The following is a 24666-nucleotide window of genomic DNA, read 5'->3' on the forward strand; positions in this document are numbered from 1 at the left end:
TTGTTTCCTGGCAGCCGGCCGAACATATTTATAATATATTTCTGCTAAAGACCGCGATCCGTCTCCCAGTAATTGTCCGGCTTTTATTGCCGTCCGCGGACGGCTTGGCAGTCGCTGCTATTGATTCTGTCTGTGGGATGGCACTGCGCCTACAGCCAAAAATATGTAGGAGATTAAACAGGCCAATAAATGACAACCTATGACCCGCTATTCTCCCGGCACTTTGTTAGCGCCGAGGGACGTTTGCCAGCTACACGGCGTCTTGAAGAAACGGAGATAAGAAAAGCCCCGTTGGTCTTTATAGTATCTCTCATTAGAGCGGTATCCCGGGCCCGAGCAGCTGCTACCGTCATGTTCTATCACTCCCCGAGCTCGTCATTTCCGCGGTCAGCTGCAACTATTAATATCCAAGCCAACCAAAACCCAAACCTATGAAACTCTCCGTTTCACGGCGACGACCAGAGGAGAGATAAAAGAGCGGCGGTGGCGGTATTGTGGCGGTTAAAAGCCGGCGCTAACGCCACGCTTTCACAGAGACAAATTGCCCCGCTGGTGGAAACTGCCCGCGATACGCTGCATCACTTAGGCTCGTCCTCCATACATCCTCTTTTGGATTTAATGAAAGTTTATTGATAAGCTCTGTGTTTATTGTTCCGCTTTAGCGCGTCCACTTGCTTTTCTGTGTGAAGGGCGGCCAACGAATCGTAGTGAGCGGCGGCTTCGGACGGCGGCGGGACAAAATGTGGCGTTGATCGTGCTGGCATTTTATTAAACTGAAAGTTGAGGATAGACGGCAGGAGACGTTTCGGGAAAGTTGGGGAAAAACGTCAAATAATGCGACAGAGTCGAAGGAAAAGCAAACCGACAGATGTCTGCAAAATGTCCACATCTCAACGGATTTAAGAAAAATGTTTATTCTTCACCTGTGATCTGCAGTGAGAGCAGACAACAGGTAGAGGAACATCTAGAGAGGTGGAGGTATGCTCTGGAAATGAGAGGAAGGAAAGTTAGACGCAGCAAGACAGAATATATGTGTGTGAATGAGAGGAACTCGGGTGGAACGGTGAGGCTACAGGGAGTGGAGATCGAGAAGCTGGAGGATCTCAGGTACTTAGGGTCAACAGTCCAGAGCGTAGGAGAGTGTGGAAAAGAGGTGAAGAGACGGTCCAAACAGGTTGGAATGGGTGGAGAAAAGTGTCAGGGGTACCAAGAGATGGAAGAACATCAGCCAGAATAAAAGGAAAGGTGGACAAGACAGTGGTGAGACCAGAGATGATGTTTGGACTAGAAACTGTTCCAATGACCAAAAGACAGCTGACTAGAGGTTGCAGAGATGAAGATGTTGAGGTTCTCTTTGGGAGTGACCAGGATGGAGAGGATCAGGAATGAGTCTATCAGAGGAACAGCACATGTTAGATGTTTGGGAGAGAAGGTCAGAGAAGCCAGACTGAGATGGTTGGGTCATGGACAGAGGAGGGATAGAGAATATATTGGTAGACGGATGCTGGAATTGGAGCTGCCAGGCAAGAGGTCTGGAGGAAGACCAGAGAGAAGATTTATGGACGTAGTGAGAGAAGATATGAAGGTAGTTGGTGTGAGAGAGGAGGATCCAGAGAATAGGGTTAGATGGAGAAAGTGGACTCGCTGTGGCGACACCTGAAGGGAAAAGCCGAAAGAAGAAGAAGAAGTTTCTTCTTCACCTGGACATGGTCTACTTTCCCCGCAGCAGACCTGCCATACGCACCCTACGAGAGCAACCTTTCACCATTAAATGTAGAACTGCACCTTTTCCTTGCTCTTGTGCAAATGTTTACGGTCGGACCGAATCTCAATGGAACTCCTTCTGGTGAGCGATCAGAACAAGTGGGATGTATTTGATTTATGATAAAGATGCTAAACCAACACGAGCCCCAGAACCACGGAGCCCCACGTCTCTTTCTGCCGGCGGAAAAGCTGAGCTTTCGTGGAGAGCGAGCGTTCATCTGAGATGTTCAGTGGTCTCCTGCACCTTGTGGACACTGATTGAATTGATTTATTTTCCCGTTTCATTGAGACACGATGCCGTTATGAATCGTCCGTTTGGAGTCCAAAACCATCTCTAATCTCATTCGCTCGTCAGAGCGTTCATTTCCGCTGACCGCCGGCCTCACGGCTCGCTGAGAAGCAGCAGACGCTGCAAAGATGGCGGCGCCTCGGGATTTCTCTCTGCAGGCTCGGAGAAGGAAAACGTTTCACGCTTCATCTATGATACATTTGCTATGATTGTCCGCCGGCACTCGGGGAGGTGTTTCCCCCCCGGTCCTCCCCGGCCCGACTCGGACCGGGAACCGCGGCGTCGATTAGAAATAATTAGCATACCTTTATTCATAAATCTTGCCTTTCATTCATTTTTCTTTGCTCTGCGACAAAGACGTCAACCTTCTCCACGCTTTGGACCCTCCGGCTGATTCATTGCCATGTGGAGATGCATTTATGTTAGCATACGGATAAACGTCTTTTCAGCAAACACACACAGCTGTGTGCTTTTGTTCAAGAGAAAACCTTGTACACATAATGACCACAAGTCATCATACACATGCACGTGTAAATACACATGTATATCCATCTTCCCCCGCTTACATATACATATTTATATATATATACACATTCATATATACATACATACATATACACACATAAGTATATACATATATATGCATGTGTAAATACATATACATACATATACGTTACATAAAATATAAAATATTTGAAATATTTTTGCATGCCTTTAACTTTATTTTTATATATATTTTTTGATGTTTATTACTGTTTTTTTTTTCATTTTTATTATTTGCTATTGTTTTTTAATTTTATATAGATTTTGATTCTCGCCCTCTTGACTCCGTAGCAGGAGCTGCTTTCAACAAAAAGCAATTTCCCCCCTGGATCAATAAAGTATTCTGATTTCTTAATCTAAAGACAACCATTACAAAATGTCATGAAGCCTCCCAAAAAATGTATAAATAGTGGAGAAATTGATTACATCCTTAAGATACCGACAAGAAGGGGCAGAGCGAGGCCGAAAACATCTTGCCTCATGGCGTGGTTGATGTGGCCAAAAAAATTAGAAAATAGAATAAAAAAAAAACAGAAGAAAGCTTGAAGTTTTGATTCTTCCATGGGAATCATCAGGAAGAGTTTGGTGTTACCAGACCTGGTTTACTCTCATAAACCGCAGGGGGGTCGTGTTCTTAGCACTATACAACAAGATGAAAATGATCATTTTAATAATTACCAAGGTGCTGTAAATGATGAGCAGGGGAAGTTATCAGAGAGGTGATTTTAAACCAAAATATGTTCTCCTCATACGCGAGTTCCACTGTGTTCCTGGCACTTTCTGCAGTGGCCTAATTTCATAAAGATCCACAGGGACAGCGATCTGACAGAAGAGAAAAACAAAGAGAAATATGGAGACGGTATCTGCTCTGAGGAGGATCCACCGAGCCGGCGCCCCTCTTCCCTCCGTCCTCCAGAGGCCATCGGTTATGATAAATAGCCGGCGGGAAGGAAGGGATAAAGGCAGAGAGACGCCCACACGGAGATCACGCTCGAGCAGAGGGCCGCAGATGGCGGCGGATGAACCGCGCACCAAAGAATGATGGAAGAAACAAATTGCCAGCGGAGTGTCATCTAATCTGCGGCGCTCAAAGTGCTGCACTTGTCTTGACTCCCCCGCTGCTTAAGAGTCAATGAGCCAACGAGGGGGTTTCTGGCTCGCAGCGGCAGCAAACCCCGGGCCTCCGCACACGTGGCCTCCTTCAACCCCCTCCGCTATGTTTCTATCTCCGCTTTATCGCCTATCGGCTCGACATGTTGTCGTAGGGAGATCGCCCCGCCGTTTCTCTTTCAATTAGCCCGACACGCTACGAAGCATCAGACCTCCCGCCCCGGATAAATCACCCCGCGGCGGCCGAGGCCCGCCGACAGCCGGCCGCTCCGCAAGCCGATGAAAGGACACCGGGGGTTTGTAATGACGGGGACCGTGAGGTGAGCCGCCGTGCGGCCGATGCTAATATCTTCACCGCAGCACGCCGCCGGGAATGCTGCATTAATGCGCCGCGCAGACCTGTGACGGACAGGCACTCTGCCGAATGGAGTCGTCCATATCGCTATTCATTTTCCCTGCTAACGTGAGGAGGCTTTCAGACCTGCGCTCTGTTTACTTTGGTCTCAGTCAGTGGACAGGGTGGATTTTTCACCAGTTATGACTTCTCCTCACGCCGCTACCAGAGTGTGCGCGCGTTCACCTTATATTTCGTTTTTTTTTCCAGCTTGAACTGGTTGACTAGTATGTTGACTTGCGATAAGGATACTAATCCGGGATCAATTAAAATGACATTATTTTTATCATTGGAGTTACAAATAATGTCATCGTTGGAAATGTATATTTATATTTATATAAATTCATATTTCATTGTATTTCTTATTCTCCCTCCTTCCTTCTATTATCTATTACTGTTATGTTTTTACTTGAAACTCTGGCACAACAATTTCCTTTGGGATAAATAAAGTTGTTCTCATCTCATCTCATAATTGTTGGTCATACATTTACATCTATCAACAAATAAGGAAAAGTAAAAAAGAACAATTTATTTTCAGGCCCAACAATCCGTCATTATTTTTGTTCAACCACCAATAATTAACAGATTTCTCGGAACAATTTACAAGGTTTACGATTCAGTTCATCTGATGAACGACGGCTCATTATTGACCGTTTACAAGGTGCGGTTGCATCGATTCCGACGCGGTTGCATGAGAACTCACTTCGTCTGGTCGGCAGGCGGGAGGGAATATCTTGATTTTGCACTTCTTGACGTTGTCTTGAATTAAAAATAAAACCAAAAAACTACAGTCCGGACAAGGTAGGATGTAAAACGTTGATATGGATCTACCTCTGAGAACGTGTCCGTCTGCCTCTTCGCTACATCATTTAAATCCTGACTAATCTTGCAAAAAATAGACGGGCGTTGGGTTTCTTTACCACGGGGAGATACTCCTGGGCTTTTCAGTCAGACCACGGCTGCATTTTTAGCTCCAATAATAGTTATTATTGCCCTGGTTTATATTGTATTCTATTTTTCAATAGCAAAATGGTGTAAAAGTCAGAAGTTTATATTTTGCGCCCCGGCCAAAAAAGTCGGGATATTTCCCAGCATCTATTGATTCCTTTGTCCATCCATTTGCCTGCAGAGGTAAACTAATCACAGACAGCTATTTTCTTTGAACCGGACAGCAGTTTATTTTACCATACATCTTTTTTTTTTTCAAATGCACTTGACAAAGACGCGCTTTACTTCTCGCCGTCTCAGCTGGAAAACACTCGGACGGTAGGTTTATTCTGGTGCGTTTCGTATGTACACCAACCAAATAAAGCTCGAGTTTAATCTGGATTTATAGCACCTGAAAAAATGTTTCCAAAGTCACAAAAGGGTTAATTTGATCTTGTACACCTGCTGCCATGAGTCATCACATCCTTGCAGATGTTCCGTGTTCAGAGGCACACTGCATTTCCCTTTCCTAATAGAGACAAATAGTTTATTTAACAGACGACAATTTAATATGGATGGATAACAAATACATCTTCCTCCAATAAAGAAACTGACAATAGAATCCATTCAGTCCTCCGCTCATCAGGGCTCTTGGAGGATAATTGGCCGTGACAGGTTTATGCAGGACATAATGTGGGCGGGACGAATCCTTCAGGGATGACATCCAAATTTCACACAATGTCAGACGCCGATATTGACTGGCTGTTTAAGGAAATGTCAAATCTCAAGACGGCACAGCAGGAGTCAAAGCGCCCTTCGACTTGAAACCCGTCGAAATCACTCATCTTTTATTTGTGATCCTCATCTTTGGTGCCATTTATTAAAAAAAGAGATTTCATTTCAAAAGACGGATAATTATTGACATAATGTAATAAGATACAGGATGAAAATGCTGTGGTCGGTTAAACACATATAGTCGGACAACCATTCACACACACGCTCATTTGCCCAATTTTTTTTCCAATGAACCTGCTGTGTGTTTTTGGACTGGTGGAGGAAACCCGAGAACCCGGAAGATAAAAAAACCTACGCAGACCTGGGGAGAACGCGCACACTCCACAATGAAAAGAAAGAAATTCCAACTTGCACGAAGCCCAGTGTCCGAGACAGAAGAAGGTGGAAGGATTAAACATCTAGTTTGGCCTCACAACAACCTTGAGGATCCTCAGACGACGGCAGCGTAAAGGGATGTTTCCTCCGACTATAACCTGGCTCAGAATAAGTGAGACGTCGCTCTGATCAGCCACTTCAATCTGGAAGTAATAAGTGAATAAAATGATCCTGTCACACTCTGACCCGTCACTGGCTGAGGAATATTAGCCTTAAAGTTGATGCAGAAATTGCACGCGAGACAAAATGCCTCGAACTACCTAATGAATACTGGGACAGAACAACTTCCGGTCTGCATCTCTGCTGTGGATCCCATCTTCTTACTCGTCTGCAGGGGACATTTGTCCGGGGGAAGAAAAATACTGCGGTGTTTTGGTTGAGTTAGTTTCAGGGAAAACACCCGTTTAATGAGCGCTAGCTGTTGTTGGCCACAGCCTCGCCACATGCCTGCAATACAACTGACTGTTCCTGCCCAACTCCAGGTAAAAAAAACAAAAAACAGAATTCATTGCACCCCAAACCACACCCACATCACTCCCAGCAACCCCTGAATCACACGGAAAACAAGCATCGACATGAACCCCAACATTTCTGACAGGAGCAGTGACAAAGCTGCAGGTGACCAGAAGGAATAAGGAACCTGCAAAGTGCAGGGGATCTGATCGGATCCCACATTGTGGCTCAACAAGATGCTTTTCATCAGCAAAATAAACACAAACACAGTAAACTGGGAATTCCTGCAGACTGATCAGAAGGTCCGTACTGAGCTCCGCTGCAGAACATTGGCCTCAGATATGAACCATGAAAAACGGTGGGACAGGGACTAGTTTGTGGAGATCATGTCATGCTTTAGTCAACGTTCAACTTCAAACCTCTGGAGACCAGTTAGAATTCTTGCAGACCAACTACAACTTTTTTTCCCCCAATCTCTAAGGAGCCCATGAAGCTCAGGGTGTTGACTCGGCCTCCAAGGAAGCTGCACAAATCCATATGGCGAGGAGATAAAACGGCAGCAAAGGACCATCGCCTTCTCCATCGCGTAGACCGAACATCTTTATCTCGGTAAAGATGGCAGGTATTAAACACAGGAAACTCAGACCTGCTGACACAATAATCATATAGAATACTTGTGGATATGCTTGTTTGGCCTGTTAGTCGCTATTTGTGACATTGAAAATGTATTATTTCATTTTCATCCTCTCACAATGAGAGCTTGCAACAAAACAAATCCACTGTAATATGTAGCTTCTGTCTTCGAGACCCTTTTTGTGTTTAAATACAGGTGGGAAAACATGACATTACCCGTCTCTACATGACAAAAAGATTCCTGACTCAAAATACCCGATATGACACTTCCTCTTATGAGGCAATGCATTAAACTATAAGCTCATGCTAACCATTAGCCACTGCTACACAAAATATATGACTCACTGCTGACAACGTTGTCCGACATAATCCACAACGTTTTTTTTTTTTTTCAAACCCTTTTCACCTTGTTTGTTTTAAATTTTAACTGGAGAAACACATTGGTATTTTCAGCTTCTCGTGTGTGAGGTGTGTGAGGAACTGGTGTTAGACTGAAGCAGAAAGAATAGATCAGTCACACCTTGTGTGTGTGTGTGTGTGTGTGTGTTCATTAAGTGGTAGTAAAATGGCACGAGGTGTAAAGAATCACACAGGAGGTAGTTTTTGGAGGAGTTTGCAAAGCAGTCTTGTAAAACAAAGAGGAAGTGGATCCAAAATAAAGAACTATTTTATTCTAGCGGTATCGTGAAAAGCTGCATCCTCCATGTGTCCAAGACGTTTGTAAGGAATAACTGATGAAAAATTGATTGATTAATGTCACAGGTGAGTGACTCCTGGATACTTGATGGAAATGTATAATTAAATTACCAAAGCAGGCTGTTTGAATAGAGCCGAAAGTTTAAATTTTATGTTCCACTAAAATCATTTCGAGAATAGTTAAAGCTCAGACAGCGATGGTTAAAACGAATAGAGAGCAGAAACAGTCGAGCAGAAAGACAGTAAAGCAGGAAAATGAGTCCAAAAAGTTTCAAGTTTGCAGCAGAAGGGGTTTTTAAAATGGCAATAAAGCATTTTATACAATCGCAGAGTGACCGGCACCAGAACGGAAAGAAATTCAGACATCTGGAAATGTGTTTGTTTTACGGAACGAGAACCATTAAAGACAAAACAAAACACTGGAGTAATCGAGTGTGCAGGAATAGGATTCAAGAAAACAAACTTTTCGATTCAAACGCGACGAAAAACACAAAATAAACTGTAACTTTAAAACCATGCAGCCCGCAAAACAATGTCAAATGAAACTTCAAAAGGTAGAAAATGTGCGAGGCTGGCGGTGCTAAACCAAAAGTAAACAAAGATCTTTCTTTAGCTTAAAAAACAGTGGAGAAACCAAGAAAAATAACAAGGCAATACAAGTCTTTATTTTTGAATCTTTAAATCATTCAACAAAATGAGGTGAAGCGGGGCTGAGCAGAGAGAACGAATAAATGATGAAGGATTCTGTCTTACAGGTGAAATAAGGGAGTTGTACTGTAATAAATGATGTTTTCAACCCTTGCAGGAAACGTTAGCTCGCTACACAAGTAGCTACGGGATTGTATTGTTCTTGAGCAGGGCTGTGCGACCCACGTGCACCAATCAACTTGGATTCACTTTGTCACAGAATGTTCAGCGCAGTCAAGATTACAAGCAAAATGCAAAATTGCCACAACCTCACGACCTTCACGCGCGTCAGTCTTGGTCTCGGCCTATTCGCAAACTGAATATTTTTGTTTATTTTCGTCATTGCCGAAATCCGTGGTTGTTTATTCTCACCCTCGCTGTTTTTTTTCTCCCCTCCGTCCCGCTCTTATCCTTAATGTTGTTGTTGTCGTTCCCTCTGCGGTCTATTTATTTGTGGTTGCCATCTTCTAATTGCCTCTCTATTTACATTTATATTCATAATTATCGATCCTATAACTGTCACGCCGCTGCGCAAAAGAATTTCCCCTTCGGAGATCAATAAAGTTTATGTTATCTTAAAATATCCGGCTTTCCCACCTTGCGGGGTCCCGTTTTCCCGGCTTCACATTTGAGATGTAAAGAGAATAAGTGAATATATTCCGTGCTCTGACCGGTGACATTGTAACCACATAATCCGTTTCATTCAATTCACCTTTCGGTGGTGAGAATATTATGGATGAAGGGTGACGAAGAAGGAGAGGCGTGACAATCCAGGTTTCGACGCAGTGACGGAGAAACCCCCCGTAGCCGAGCGATTGTTGTCATTTGTCATGGAAACAATCGTCAAATGTTTCTTTTGGGCTTCAAGAGGAAGCCCGGCCTGTTTGTGTCTGCCGTTATTCATGTTCGCTTCCGATACGGCAGTCGTTTAATGGCGCGAAGACAAAAAGAAAATCAATTCTACTTCCTCGGATTAATTAATGGAGAAATCCTGTTGCCATTACATCTTCATTATAAGCAAAGAATATTAGATACACGCTCATTTTGAATTAACTTGTCAGCATGTCCACGCTTTACAATTATCCGAGGAACAGAATTAGCCGGCACATCCCGCTCAATATTTTGCTTGATATCCAGACGACGCTCCTGTGATGCAAGAGTCAAGTGGAAGATGTCTGGAACAAGTAGAATAAAAGATGAAGCCGTTAAAACAGCGGTTGCATCATCTCCATCACTTGGATTACGGTGAGGGTTGCGGCACAAATGACTTTTAATCATTTTAGCTGTTTTTCCATTCAGTCAGAAGACGCTTAAAGAGGAATATTATTGGATTGATCTGAGCGGTTGAAAAGAATATACTTATTTAACTTATAATGAAATAGTCCGAGCGCTTACTCGGCTTCATGCCCGGAGACGCTTACGAAGAAAGACGCTCTTAGCAGAGCGCTAACATCCCACATCAAAACTGGATGAAATATAAAACAAGGATGTTCAGATGCAAAATCATCTCTGATCATTTGTACCGTTTCATATTGACTCCGTGTTGACGGTTACTGCTTCAAACGCACATTGTGTTGCATAAAGGTTTTACGCAAGTGCCCGCTCAAGATAAAAACACTTCCCGCGTTCGTAATAACCTTGAATTATCCTTTGTAATCACTTTGAACGGACAGCAACATATTGTACGCTCGGTGTGACCACCAGCTATTCATAGCTCATATTCATTTCGGGTGATGTATATTCTTTTCTGAGATAGGTTGTTCCAGACATGCCTTTGAGATGAAGCTAATTTAGCACAGCTTTTGAGATGACCGGATGGAAATGATATGGTGAAAAGAGGCAGTTTCCCTCCAAGCGGCCTGGTAGTAGCGTTTACACCCTGCCAAAGAGCCACGCAAGCAGGATGAAGAATTCAGCACAAGAAAGGCAGTAAGAGGCATAAAAGATGGAAAGCAATCTGGTCCAGGGGTTTTTGGTCTCCGACGCAGATCGGTTAGCAGCAAATTGCAAACCACTACCACCGCCGTCGCCACCGCGTGCCAAAGGTAACCATTCCAATCTCCGAAGAGCTCCATAGTTGGCCGAGGCTTCAACCCTCTTCATCTACTCGCTGGAAAGCAGAGAGATTAACGGCGATGTTCTTTCATGGAGATTACACCAAAACACTGCAACTGGTATCAAATGATAGGATTAGTCTGACAATAAAAAATAAGCCAAAACATAATGTTTAGGCTAATACTCCGTTTCAAAACAAGTCACAAATTAAAAGGTCATTTTTTGAACCACAATACAAACAAAACGTTGGACGGTGATGTTGAAACATGCCTTTGGTTGCATCATAATGCATCGATTAAAATTAGGCAAAGTCAAGAGACTATAACACTATCTAATATTCATTTATTAATAGCAAAAAAAAAAAATCTGCAAACTACATCCTCTCAAAAAAACACACAATGGTCAAGTCTATTGTATATACACAATGTCACACAAATATAAAAAAGATCTACAGAGAACAGTGGCAAAGTTGCGAGTGCCACGATGTCGGCTAGTCTACTTCATTCTTACTTCTTCCAATGATTCGTTTCCTGGTGGGTGGAGGTTTGAACGGAAGGTAAGTGCCTAAGAAAGATCATAATCTCTTCAATTTATCACATTGTAAACACGACTTCTCTTTTTTTTCTGGCCTTGTGATTTCCGAGGTCCGGCTTAGTACCGCTGCTTGTTTCTCCTGCCGGTGTTAAATGAAAACCACAAGTGTTTGCTAGCAGCGAGCGGCAACCTGCTCACACACATCTCTCCGGTCAAGAAAAATTCAAGTCCACTTGCTGCAACAAGAAGATTAGACAAGAAGTCACCGTGAACTGGATGACTGAGAACCTCCACAGACATCTCTTCACCTCTTTTCCAAAATCTCTGTTGCTATGGACCGTCGACCCCAAGTATTTAAAACCCACCGCCTCCTTTATCTGGACTCCCGGTAACCGCAGTGTTACACTTGGGTTCCTCTGATTCACACACATGAATTCTATCTCGCTGCACCAAACACTCATTCCTCTCCTCTCCAGGACGTGCCCCCGCCTCCAGAGATTTTCCTACACCTGCTCCCCGTTCATTACAGATCACAATGTCATCCGCAAACCTCGGATGACATGGAGATTCCTGTCTAACCTCATCTGTCAGCCCGTCCTTCATGATAGCGAAGAGAAGGCTCGCCGAGCTGATCCGTGCTGTCCCACCTCCGTCACACAAACAGCATGCTTTAGCACTGACTCACAGCTAGCATACATGTCCTGCACCACTCTATCTCTATCCACTCCTGACTTCCTCACGCAATATCACAGTTCCACCCTGATATGTTTTTTTTCTAGATCTCCCAAGGAAAAGTACACATTACTGGGATCTGACTAACTTATCTTGACAAGTTTGAATTTTGATACAAAATTTCACGATGAAGGGCTACAGATGCAAAAATATTGAATTGTTTTATCCATTATAGTTTGGTAACTGCCTGTATGGATTGTCCCTCACTGCTCCAAGTGTATAACTTTAAAGGGTTGTCCTCTTTAAAATATGTTTTGTGAGAAAGAAGAGGTTGTTCTGTCGAAACATCTCGTCACACGTGACTTTCCTGGTCATTTCATCCAGTTTTTTTGCACAAGGAATGGACCTTGGCAAGAATAATTCATGAATTAATCAGTGTTTTTAGGCAAATCTCAGCCACTCGCTCTTCTTTTCCTTACTTTTCTTCATTTGCACTTTTCAAATTCAGACGACTTGTCGACTCTGTCCAGATGGAGGACTCCTGATTTCCCCGAAGATCTACGCAGAAACAGATTTTCCCTTTTGCAAGAAGAGCGTCTTGTTATTGGTCCTGGAAAACCTTCTCCTTTATCAGGCAGGAAAAGGACACACAGTCAGACACTTTTTCATTTGGACATTAAATATCTTTCAGGATGCTTCAACAAATTTGCTTCTTGCCATTAAAATAAAGAAATATATGACTGGATTCCAGTCCTGGTGGTTCAGCAGCTCAAATCTTTGCATCTCCCACAAAATGTTATCAGTCCTTCTGACACTGACAAATACTGCTGTTTGTGAAACTGGTCTCAGAAACATTGCATTTTTGCATAAAAGTCATATATTTTTTTCAGGTTCACATTTAATTTCATATGTAACCTTTGCTGATTTAGTAAAAGGCCTGAGGAGCCAGAGAAACTATATAGGTCTTTCCTAAAACACAAAGAAAAGCTTGGGTTTAACTGAAATTCCCAATATTTAAAGAGTTTAATCCATCAGTTAAAGGTTCAGTGGATTCTTTTTCTCTCTCTTTTTTTAAAAAAAAAAAAACTGTATTCATTGAACTCGCAAAAACAAAACTAGGAACACACACAAAAAAGAAAAAAAAAAATCAAAAATGCAGTGGGCTAGGATTTAGAAAGTACGATAAAGAAGAATGATCTTAATGTGTTATAGTTTGTTTGTGTACCTCTGGCAGCGTGTGGGCTACATCTTCACATTAATCAAGAATAAACATTTGGAATTTTAAGAAGATGCTGTTTATCCTCTCAGGTCTCCTGTTACTGTTCATCCTCATCCTCAAACTAAAATGATTTGCCAAGGGATGTGCAGGGATCACATTGAGAAAATATTAAGTAAGCAAGAAAGTCCTGAATGAATAAATCTTTGGCAACGGCACAGAGCGAGGCAGGCGGCCAAGAGTCCAGGAAACTGCCCGAGGTCAAACAAAGGCAACCAAATCCAGGAGGGTCACAATCAAAACGGGGCCACGGGAGACAAAACACAAATTATACACTCACATAGAAAACATGACATAAATAATCCACACCTGGGGTGCATTGGATTGTGCAGGGGAACAATCAAGCAAGAAGCGGCTTATTTTATGCTTATCAATAATCTGCAGTGAGAGCAGACAACAGGTAGAGGAACATCTAGAGAGGTAGAGGTATGCTCTGGAAAGGAGAGGAAGGAAAGTGAGTGGCAGCAAGACAGAATATATGTGTGTGAATGAGAGGAACTCAGGTGGAACGGTGAGGCTACAGGGAGTGGAGATCAAGAAGCTGGAGGATTTCAGGTACTTAGGGTCAACAGTCCAGAGCGTAGGAGAGTGTGGAGAAGAGGTGAAGAGACGGTCCAAGCAGGTTGGAACGGGTGGAGAAAAGTGTCAGGGGTACCAGGAGATGGAAGAACATCAGCCAGAATAAAAGGAAAGGTGTACAAGACAGTGGTGAGACCAGCGATGATGTTTGGACTAGAAACTGTTCCAATGACCAAAAGACAGCAGGCAGAACTAAAGGTTGCAGAGATGAAGATGTTGAGGTTCTCTTTGGGAGTGACCAGGATGGAGAGGATCAGGAATGAGTCTATCAGAGGAACGGCACGTTAGATGTTTTGGAGAGAAGGTCAGAGAAGCCAGACTGAGATGGTTGGGTCATGGACAGAGGAGGGATAGAGAATATATTGGTAGACGGATGCTGGAATTGGAGCTGCCAGGCAGGAGGTCTGGAGGAAGACCAAAGAGAAGATTTATGGACGTAGTGAGAGAAGATATGAAGGTAGTTGGTGTGAGAGAGGAGGATCCAGAGAATAGGGTTAGATGGAGAAAGTTGACTCGCTGTGGAGACACCTGAAGGGAAAAGACCAAAGGTAAAGAAGAATTTGTCACAGGGGTGCAGGACATGTATGACCGAGACAAAGTGATGATTGAGATGGTTTGGACATGAACAAAGGAGTGTTCATGGTGAAGATCTGGGTAGAAGGCTGCTGAAGGGGGAGCTACCAGGCAGGAGGTCTGGAGGAAGACCAAAGAGAAGATTTATGGACGTCGTGAGAGAAGATATGAAGGTAGTTGGTGTGAGAGAGGAGGATCCAGAGAATAGGGTTAGATGGAGAAAGTTGACTCGCTGTGGCGACACCTGAAGGTAAAAGACGCAAGAAGAAGAGGAAGAAGAACTATTTGAACCCACCCTTGCCGACCGGGCCTGGAAATGGTGACGTGAGTGAGAGCAGACGGAACAAGGAAAGAGGAATATTGCTTTCGGGCATCACTGAATGTGGAGGATGAATGATACAAATCGCTCAAACGGAGCAGAAGCTTTGCATTACTGCTGTTAATCCATTTTTAACAACCTACCCGGGTTTTGCACAGCACAAGTCAATACCGTAACGCTCACCATTTTGGGGCAACACTTTTCAGGCCTGAAAGTAGATTTAAAACTTTTCACAATTACAAAAAATATATTCGAATCTATCTTCAGCTCGAATTCAATTTTGATTTAATTGGATTTTTTTTTTTTTTTTTTTTTTTTTTTTGGGCAAAAGGTGATTTATTGCCATTCTCCTATTTCGATTTGAATTTAAAGTTTTCCAAACTGTACGCGCTTAAACTGGCGGTTCATTTGTTTCGCAGAAATCTCAGGTATCATAAAACATACACAGAAATAATATCCTTTTCCTGTTCCGTTGTGTCGTTTAAGTTCAATTTAGGCGCGCCTATTTATCACCCAAGACAGCGTACCGTTCACATTTATCTGCAGCTTTCCGCGAAAGTTTCCTTATTTTCCATTTTAATTGTCTGAAAGTTAAAACCGTGGAATCATGCGAGTGTTCGTCATGCCGGCGGGAATGTGAAATCTCCCGCACCTCCTCTCTTAAGGACTACATTTAGCGCTTTTCTGTTCCCATTCATCTGGACGCAGAGCGTCTCCCCCTGGCCTTTTGTCTGAAAACCTGAGCAAAACAACCCCGACCATCACGCCATCCAGCGTCCTTTGGATTGCAGAATCACTTGAGCAGCAAAAGAGCGTGTCTGTTGCCTGAGATAGGATTGATCACGCCGAGTTGCTGCTGCCACATATTGTTTCCAGGCAAAGAAAAGAAAGTGCTGGCCAAGTAATATCTGAGGAGAATGACAGGCAGCTGCTGTGTTTGCACTGACGGTGACAATGACAACATCAGCTCGCGGTCTGGAGACGCCTTTATCCTGATTCCCGGTTGAATATTGTTAATATACCTGCTACATAAACATAAACTTCATGGTCAGCGTCCAGACCTACATTATTATCGTAGAATACTTGTCGCTGACATTAAAAGTGGATCGCGAGTCGAGTCTGGCTTCAAAATGTTTGCGATGTGAATTTCAAGCAGCCCGACGAATGTTAAGCCTTTGACAAACGACAAACTGGCGTTAATTTTTCAGCACGCTGAAATATTTTTTTAATTACTCACGACAGAGACTTATGTGGGTACTTTTTCATTTTTATCCTCAATTTCTACTCGATCCCGGCGCCTCATCACCCCGTCTAACCATCGCTTATCACCGGCCCGTCTCCTCGAGGAAATATTTCTAATCACTGTTCGGAACGAATGTTTTGCACCATTAATGAGTTCCGATTTCCTTTGTTGACGAGCTGAGAAAATACAGTGATTTTCATGTGATCCCTTGGTATTATTTAGCGTATTTGTATTTAGTGCGTTTGGAAACCAATCTAGCTGTTAAGACAAAACAAACAGGCAAACAAACAAAAACTCACCAAACTATTACCAAAGAGTCATCCACTAGAATGTTGATCATCATAAGAAGGGTAATATTTATAAACCACTGAAATTAAATCTTCATATTGATATTGCGGTGGACACCAAGGGCTGCGGCCAAATCTATTATCAATATCAAACACAAAATACATGATACAAAACAAATTAAACAGGCAAGAACAAGCAAACCCAATCTTCTATGTGTGTAGATGATTAGTGCCGTATCTGATATTGTCTATTTGGCAGATATTTAAAATAGTTTGTGCCAAATCCCGACAGAAACATTCAACAGACGACTTATTCTATGACTTATGACACTTAATTCATGCGTCCCTTGTTTCGACAGCATTTATGGATTATTCATTTTTGCTGCTTCATTGTGTTTTATGACACGGCCCTCCTTCATACGGTCACTTTGTGCTCACTATCAAATGTGTATATTTTAAAAAGTCACTCTGTTTGCAAGTCTGACAAAGCTGTGCAGAAAAAGACGCCCCTGAGGTTTGATTTGAAGTCAGAATCCGAATGTATATATTACTAAAGAACTGTAAGATATTTTAGGGTCATGGCTGCATTTGTGTTTATAAAAAGCTGGCCGATGACACACGAAATAAGATAATAATAAGCTTCAGTCTTCAGTCCTTGACTTTTAGAAAATGACTCGGCTTCACTTTGCATTTGATGCTATTTTCCCACTTTGACAGCACTTTGACATGGCGAGGGTTTTTATTTATGTATCTGTATATGTATTTTTTTCAATCATTGATCTATTTATCTATTCTCATTTAGATTTAACTTCAAAAATGCATTCATCCCTTCAAACTTGGCTTTTACACGAGTCAAATGAAGATATCTATCTGAAAAAAGAAAGTTGTGTGCCTCTAAGGGACTTCGCTTCTTTATTTTAACTTTATTTTATTTGCATCTCTGGATCGACGCCTGTCAATCAAACAATCCAACCCCGACGGGACGGAGACGTAGAAAATTAAAACCGAACTCTACTAAACTAAACAAAGACAATTGTTGCCGAATACAAAGCGGTTTCCAGCTCATGTTCGTTAGCAAGGTAATTAAAAAGCTCAGATGCAAATGTTGAGATGATGTGATGAATCTAATAGTCGCCTAGCAACAACTGTCATGTCATGATGGGATGACAATAGAAAACTAGACATTTGATTGATCTCCTTTCCAAAATATCCAATAAAACTCCCCAACACGGCAGTAATAAATACTATTTACAAGGACGCATTAGACAATCACATGAGTTATTCTTTTGTTCACATCTGGCACTGGAAAAAACAATGGATTAATGAAACATTCAGTCACTAAAATACTACTTTAAGATAAAATGACTTTCTGTTTTCCAAAAGAGTGCACCTTAAAAGTGACCTATTCATCTTACATAGATGATGCTGTTACAGAATTTGAGTATTCAGGTGAATATGAAGTGTGTCCCTGCTGGTTTCAGCCACAAACAAGAATAAATATCAGTAGGTATATTCTGAAGACGACTTTGGGTGGTTCTGGAAGCGACCTGGACTCTGCATTTATACAAGAACCGAGGAAGGCGGATTAAGTCCTCTGTTATTATCACGTCGCACGATAAGAGCAGCGACCCCTCATAGATGTCCATGTCAGGATTCCTCTGTACATTCACTGAGAGCTGATGGAGTTAAGAAAACCATTCGTTTGCCGATCATGTCTGACATGATGCAGAAACTCTCAGCAAAAACACATTATTGTAAGAAATATGACATATTAAGACAAAAGCTTTTGCAAGAAATTGAAACAAAGTTGAGTTGAAACGCGTGAAATCAACTGTCCGTCTTCAGAACGGGGATGAAATTCAGTCAAAGATACAAAAGGAGGTGTGGATTTTGAACACTCACACACACGTTTATATTTTTACGCTCGTGTTTTTGTGTTCTATGTGTGTATAGTTTTAGAATTGTAGGTTTCATTGAGGTCTGCAAACTGTCGCAATTCTATTCAAATATAAATATAATAGAGTGTTGAAGTTACACTTTTATAATTTTGATCAGTCAGGTCATCGCTTTAATTGTGAAGAAAATCCAGCATGGATCCAGTTTGTTCAGGGCTCGTACGTGGTTTTAGTCGTCAATCAAAAAAGAAAAAGCTTCCTTGGAGAAAATAAAGATTAAGCACTGAGGCGATGACTTCATTTCATTTCTAACATTTCATTCCAGCATGTCTCAAACTCGAGAAATCGCTGAGCATTTGCTAAAGCTATCCTGAAAGAATTCATCCTAGACCAGGGGTCGGCAACCTTTAACACCCAGAGAGCCATTTGGAGCCGGTTTCCTGGGAAAAGAAAACACCGGGAGCCGCAATTACTTTTTGACGTCTAAAGTAAAGGTACCACTGTATATATTGCTTTTTATTACCTTTACACTTTGTATAAACAGGTGTGTCGTGTGTTGCTTCTGAAATTCACAAAGTTTTACGGAGAAAATTAAATTTAATTTATGCAATGAACTCATTTTGAGCTTTGGGCTTTCAGAGCGTGTAGCGGAGCCTTGACCTGAATTTTAAAAATAAATCGGGAAAAAAATCATTGTGTCATTAGACAATGAAAAATAAATATTTGCAAAATATCTTCATAAATATTTATTTCACCTGGTTTATGGGACTTCTGCTCCTGAACTTCTGCACAAAGCATCTGCACATCGTGACTTTACCGACCGGCGGGTATACCGGCTTCCGCCAGTGTGACGTTATTTTGAGCGGCAAAAAATAACAAATATAATTTTATTTTAATATTTCAAGATCACAATAGTCTTCCAACTTAGAACTTGAAGTTAAAAAAAGGAATTAACACAAATGAAATACACTTCAATTAAATATTTATCATTTATTTTCCCAAGCCGCTCGGAGCCGCGGTGTAAAGATGGAAGAGCCGCGGGTTGCCGACCCCTGGACTAGTATAAAAGATTGCGTCAAATTTTAATACCTTTCAAGGAAACTTGGAGAAGTTCTGCGTGCAGAGCAGACTAACCTTGGTATCGCAGAAGGACGGATCCCGCCTGAGCGCGCTCGCTGAGGAAACGAATGGAGATCTGATTGCTGCGGCTGCGGACGACCAACCCTCGCATCAGGATGGACTCGTTGGCCAGCATGGCTTTCTCCCCGTTCGCCGTATCTTCGAAAACCACCTTGTCAGCCTCGGACAGATTCACATTCATCACCTGCGTGACCGGGGACAGAGAACAGAGTTGTTCATCGGGCTATTAATTATTTGGGCTTCACAACTGATCAAAATATCATCGACGGGGCGACGAGAACAAGCGCGACGTGCGAACCTCAACACGGCGTTTCTCTGCAGAACGTCTGGCATTTTATTCACAGAATTTCAATTGCCGTGTTCTTCAAATGCAAGACGGTCGTGCGCGAGATGAGATTAGATCAGAAAATCTTTTTTTTTTGTTCCCCAGGTGCAATTTATTCTCCAGCGCAAGTCAACCAAACCAGACATTTTGTGCATTGGCGGAACACGGTCAGTGTTTTGCTTAGTAAGACTCAAAACAGCATGTGGCCCATGGATTAGATGCAACAAAGGTCATACTACATTTGAAAAACTCTTTTTTTATATTTTTGCCTCTGAGATGAGATTCCCCCCATTTAAATAAACAAACAAAAAAAAAAATGCTAGATTTTAAAAGATTTGGCTGAAAATACAGAGGAAGAGGAAAGATTCCAGTAAAATGTTTTGACAGGAAAACTCAGGCCAAACTGTCACCATATCCCCAAAACAAAAATAAGTGGATGACGTTAACAGAGAACAACTAAACGCCGGGAAAAATCCAATCCCGGACTCAAAAATAACTTTCTCCGTCTCTAATGAAAGCAGAGCGCAAACAGAAGTTCAAACCAAACGTCTCTCCTGGAGGAGCTACATATAGGAGCTACATATAGGAGGCGGGCAGCACCATTATCACACGGGGGGGGGGGGGGGGACACGCATCGTCGACAAACACAAAAAAAAACACATAAAAAGCTCTGAAGTATTTAATGGACATTTCAATAACACTTTAACCAGCAGCCTTACAACAAGGATGATAAAATGTAAGACATTTCAATGATGTATAAAGGGACTGAACGGGGCGGCTTGATCTCCGTCGTCCCCCCGACGTGCAACACGTTAGACTGACCCGATGAAGGCCGGAGCACAACAAATTCTCCCGTTTTCCTGATGCCGCTTTTTGTTTTTGCCACGGAAGGAACCGTCAACGGCAAGGAATTTTACAAAAAGCTGAGCCGCTCCGCCTCATCGGCACGCCAAACAAATGGAACGGTTGCCGTCCGTCCACGACCGACACAACATCCATCAGACGAGGTCAAAAAGTTCATTTAGCTCATAAAAATAACAGGCAAGATGTTGCTGCTGCCCTACTAATATACAGCAAGGCGTGCGCAGAACGAAAACACTATTCAAAAGCAAGAGAATTTTTTTCATAAATAAATAAAATAGACGTGACAATGCCTTTGCATCGACAAAATGTTTAACTTTGGGTCGGGCCTCTTCCGTGTTCTTTTCCACGCTTCGTGGACAGTCCTTCCCTCCAAAAACAGAATCCAGGATGCTTATTTTAAAGTTCATTGAGTGTTTTTCTATCGTCGCGATTTGCTTTTTTATCCGGCCCGCCACAATATTTTCTTTGACTATTTTAATAAGTTTTTGAAACTCACTTTTTCCTTTTGTTTCATTTTGTATGGTTGATTGCGTACGAAATAATGTCGGTACATTTATGGGATCATTCGTGATTTTAAAGTTGAAATCAAATGCCAAAAAATGTAAATATTTAAATTTCCATTGAGTTCAATTTGCACGACAGCTAGTTTTCATCCAAATGAAACGCCAAAATGAATTCCCCGCCCTGCTTTAGACATAAGTTAGTCGATTATGAGAAACAAGTGGAAAACTGGAAAAAGCCACCACTTACCGCACCGACGCACACATTTTTGACATCGATTGTCCGCAACATGTATTTACAGCCATGGATATTAACCTTAAAATCGCACCCAGGTACCCGCATTGTTGCAGATCATTTTGGAGGTGCGTCGTTGCAAATCTCTGCGGCGCAGTGGCCGGTATTGTTCCAGCGCTTTGTCGCGTGAACCAGAAAGGGTTCTCCGTTCAGATCAGATAATAAAACCCTCCCAAATGTCCTTGGGGCGCAGGAATGGCAGTATTCCCCGTATTCATCCATGAATTTTCCACCATGCACCTATTCGCTCTCCCAATATGAGAAGAAGAGGTCATACCGTGCGGCGCCGAAAGGCTTGTTTGCACAAAAAAAAACGTTAAATACTGCCGGAACAGACTCGGCGGTTGACCCTGGAGCCCGTCTGTCGTTTGCACCGAGCGAAACGTCCACATTTGTATCCTAACAAAGAGATCCAGTGTCTACTTTGCCTAATCTTTAGGCGTGTGAATAAGAAATATGAAAAAGCCAAGAGGACAATGCAGAGATGTGTGATTACAGGTTAGATACTGTCAGCCGTCTTCTTCACTGACGGTGCGTCTGGTGCAAAATGCTGCTTTTTATCAGCTCTCATCACAGCAGGTGCATCTTTATTCTGCCGTTAAAAGCAAGGCGGCGTCTTGTCTTGGCGCGGCCCTTCGCAGATCAGATCGGCGGCTCGCTATCTGTCGTAGCTTAGAGCCGCATCCTCGGCTCCCGAGAGGAAACGTGGCGAGGGGGAGCGTCGTGGCGCCGTTCTACTGACAACAAGTGGCTTTTGTTTATGCCACGTGATAACACCCGGCTTATCTTCGGGGATTTAAAAAAAGTGGAGAAAAACGGTATAACATGTCGGGAACCGCATGTTCGAAAATATATTTCTGTCAGAGCCATATACTACTTTTGACACGGCTAAGTGTGTGAATTTAAGATAAGATATACTTTATTGATCCCCTTAGGGCAGGGGTCGGGAACCTTTTTGACTGGGAGGGCCATAAAAGCCAAATATTTCTTGATATGTCATAGCCAGATAGTATTTTTAACGCACAAAAAAATGAAATAGGTCTTACTTTTAATGGGACCTCTGGTGCTGCATGGATTTGCTCCAAGCGCTGCTTTATATTTGACCGTTTCATCCATGCAATTTGATCATAGCATATTAGACAAACCGCAGATCCAAATTCGCACGGTAATCATCCTCTTTTTTTCTTTGTCGCCATCTTTTCCGTTACGAGGGTTGATGCGGATAAAGTAGTCGGCTATTTGATAAAATTAATTTTTACCTTTCAACGACCCAGACGCGCTCGGAAGCCAACGGTTCCCGACCCGACTGACGGGTGACCCGTGAAATTTATCTTCAAAACTAATTTCTGTTTACTTAAAAATGACACAGTATTATGAAGAAATCTTCTTCTTTCGTCTTTTCCCTCCAGGGGTTGTCACAGCCAATCAGCTTTCTCCATCTAACCCTAAAATTATGATGAAGAAATATCACAAGTACTTTAAAATCAGTTCCAAACTGATCTTTTGTTTTTCAACTCAAAATGGCATCACCAGAAGAGCCATAGGTTCCCGACCCCTGCCTGAGGGGAAATTCTTTTCGTCACAGCAGCGCAACAATTACAGTATCAAAAAAAAACAATAAAATAAAAACACAGCGCGCTGGAGAAACCCTGTCTAGTCCCAACCGCGAAGGAGGAGTGGATAGATAAATAAATACGTCCAAAAAGTGGAGATAGAAGCTGTCGCAACAGTTTCCGAGTGCCATCTTAACAATAAAAAGACCGACGATATTAACTTAATTTATTGTCTTTTATTACGTTATTTACCGGAGTTGACTAATAATAGATAAAATCCTTCCCACTATTAATAAAAACCAATTCCTCCGTCCGTTCCTGTTGAAATGTAGGCTGCTCGTCAGCTTTTTTTCATTTCGCCGTCCTCGTGAGAAGAAGGGTTTGCTCTGCATCCGTTAGCTAGCCAGCCGACTATTTCGTTAGAAGGAAGGAAGTTTACTTCTGGAGCTGGCGGCTGCGTGTGCAGGCCGCAGCATTACGGAATAAAAATAAGAGTTTCGCGCGACCGTGAACGGATGCAATGTGAAACAAATGTACGGATCGGAACGAAAATTTATTACTTATGTTAAGAAATGTTCGCTAGAACCGATCGGCGAGGAAGACGCCGTCGCATCAAGAGGTTTCCGACCGCTGGCGTAACAATACAGAATCTTCTGCTCACCCACATGTGTGTGTGTGTGTGTGTGTGTGTGTGAGGTGCCGTCAAGATGTGACTCTTCTGAGAGGGAAATAACTTTCAGGAAAGTTAAGGAGTCAAATCAGATGAATCTCGTCAAATACAAAGAAGATGTGACCAGGTTGATCCGACAGAAACTGTCCTTCAGGTTTTAGGAGGAAAAACAACCTTTATTGATCCAATGATAGTCAAAGCAATTATGAGACACAAAGACACGTGGAGTAAAAATTACAACTCAAAAACGGTCGCAAACGCTCGATCAAAACAATTCCGGTATTAAAAAGCATTTTTATTTCAAAAATCAACTTTTTGTCCGGCTACCGCACATCTTATTGCAAACTCCAAAAGTCTTTCAGAAAAAAGACCAAGGTTTTATTTAAAGTGTATGTGTGACCTGCCTCCGTGACCTCGCCTCACGTCATCTTTACAAAAGATCACATCATATTTACAAAAAGCTGCTCAGTGACTCGTGATACAAGAAACTGATCAGCTTCCGTCAAAAATTCCTCTTTTGACTTTCATTGACTTTTGAAATATTTCATGGTTTAAGAGCGACTGTGCGCTCACTCTGCCTTGGATGCTTTTCACCGCTTTTGGTTTGACAGCCAGCCTTGCAAAGGCTTTATTTATTATTTACTCTTATCCAGATTCATCTCTTCAAACCGAGGTCTGTGTAGAACAGCTTCTTTTATTTCCACGCAAATTGACCTCCTCCATCTATCCCTGTTCTCTGAATCCTCTTCCAGGTCCAGGCTTGTGTATATTGATAGAAATCTGAGGTGGGTAATAAAAATACCCGAAAAAGGCGTCTGCGTCTCCGGTTGATACCTGTCAATCAAACAATCCGCCCGGGAAAAGTGCATTTTATCTGGGAAAAGGAAATCATTGAACTTTTCTCAGGACGTCCGCTTTGAATGTGATGAGACGCTTTCGCAATCTCACCTTAATTTAGCGTTTCTCCCTCTTCTGGATCTCCTCAGTGCAACCATACATCTAAAATATCTACATAACGGCTCAAAGTCCCAGTGCTCTGAGTTGTGCATGCAGAACTCTTCACAACAGGGTTTCACTTTCACTATTTCTTGTGTCCAGAGGCTAGAAAGCGCAATAAACAAATTAAATAGAAAGAATGGAAACAGAGATAAAGAGGATAAACCTTTTTTCCAGCCAAAGTGAAGGTAAGAAGAAGATCTTACCTGTTTAAAGATATAAAA

The 24666-nt window shown here is 42.4% G+C and overlaps 1 protein-coding gene across 2 annotated transcripts in view; it reads right to left on the bottom strand.

Annotated features, from left to right (window-relative positions):
- Positions 1-24666, bottom strand: part of sez6b (seizure related 6 homolog b) — a 189004-nt gene that overhangs the window by 45357 nt on the left and 118981 nt on the right. For both annotated transcript variants that reach the window (XM_086140932.1, XM_086140941.1), the window contains one exon: positions 19234-19423. In XM_086140932.1, the coding sequence (XP_085997058.1) occupies positions 19234-19423 (190 nt within the window). The remainder of the gene's footprint in view (positions 1-19233; positions 19424-24666) is intronic.

This window comes from Fistularia commersonii, chromosome 3 (assembly GCF_037954325.1).
Source record: "Fistularia commersonii isolate RoL2024-O1a breed Wild chromosome 3, RoL_Fcom_v1.0, whole genome shotgun sequence".
NCBI lineage: Eukaryota > Metazoa > Chordata > Actinopteri > Syngnathiformes > Fistulariidae > Fistularia > Fistularia commersonii.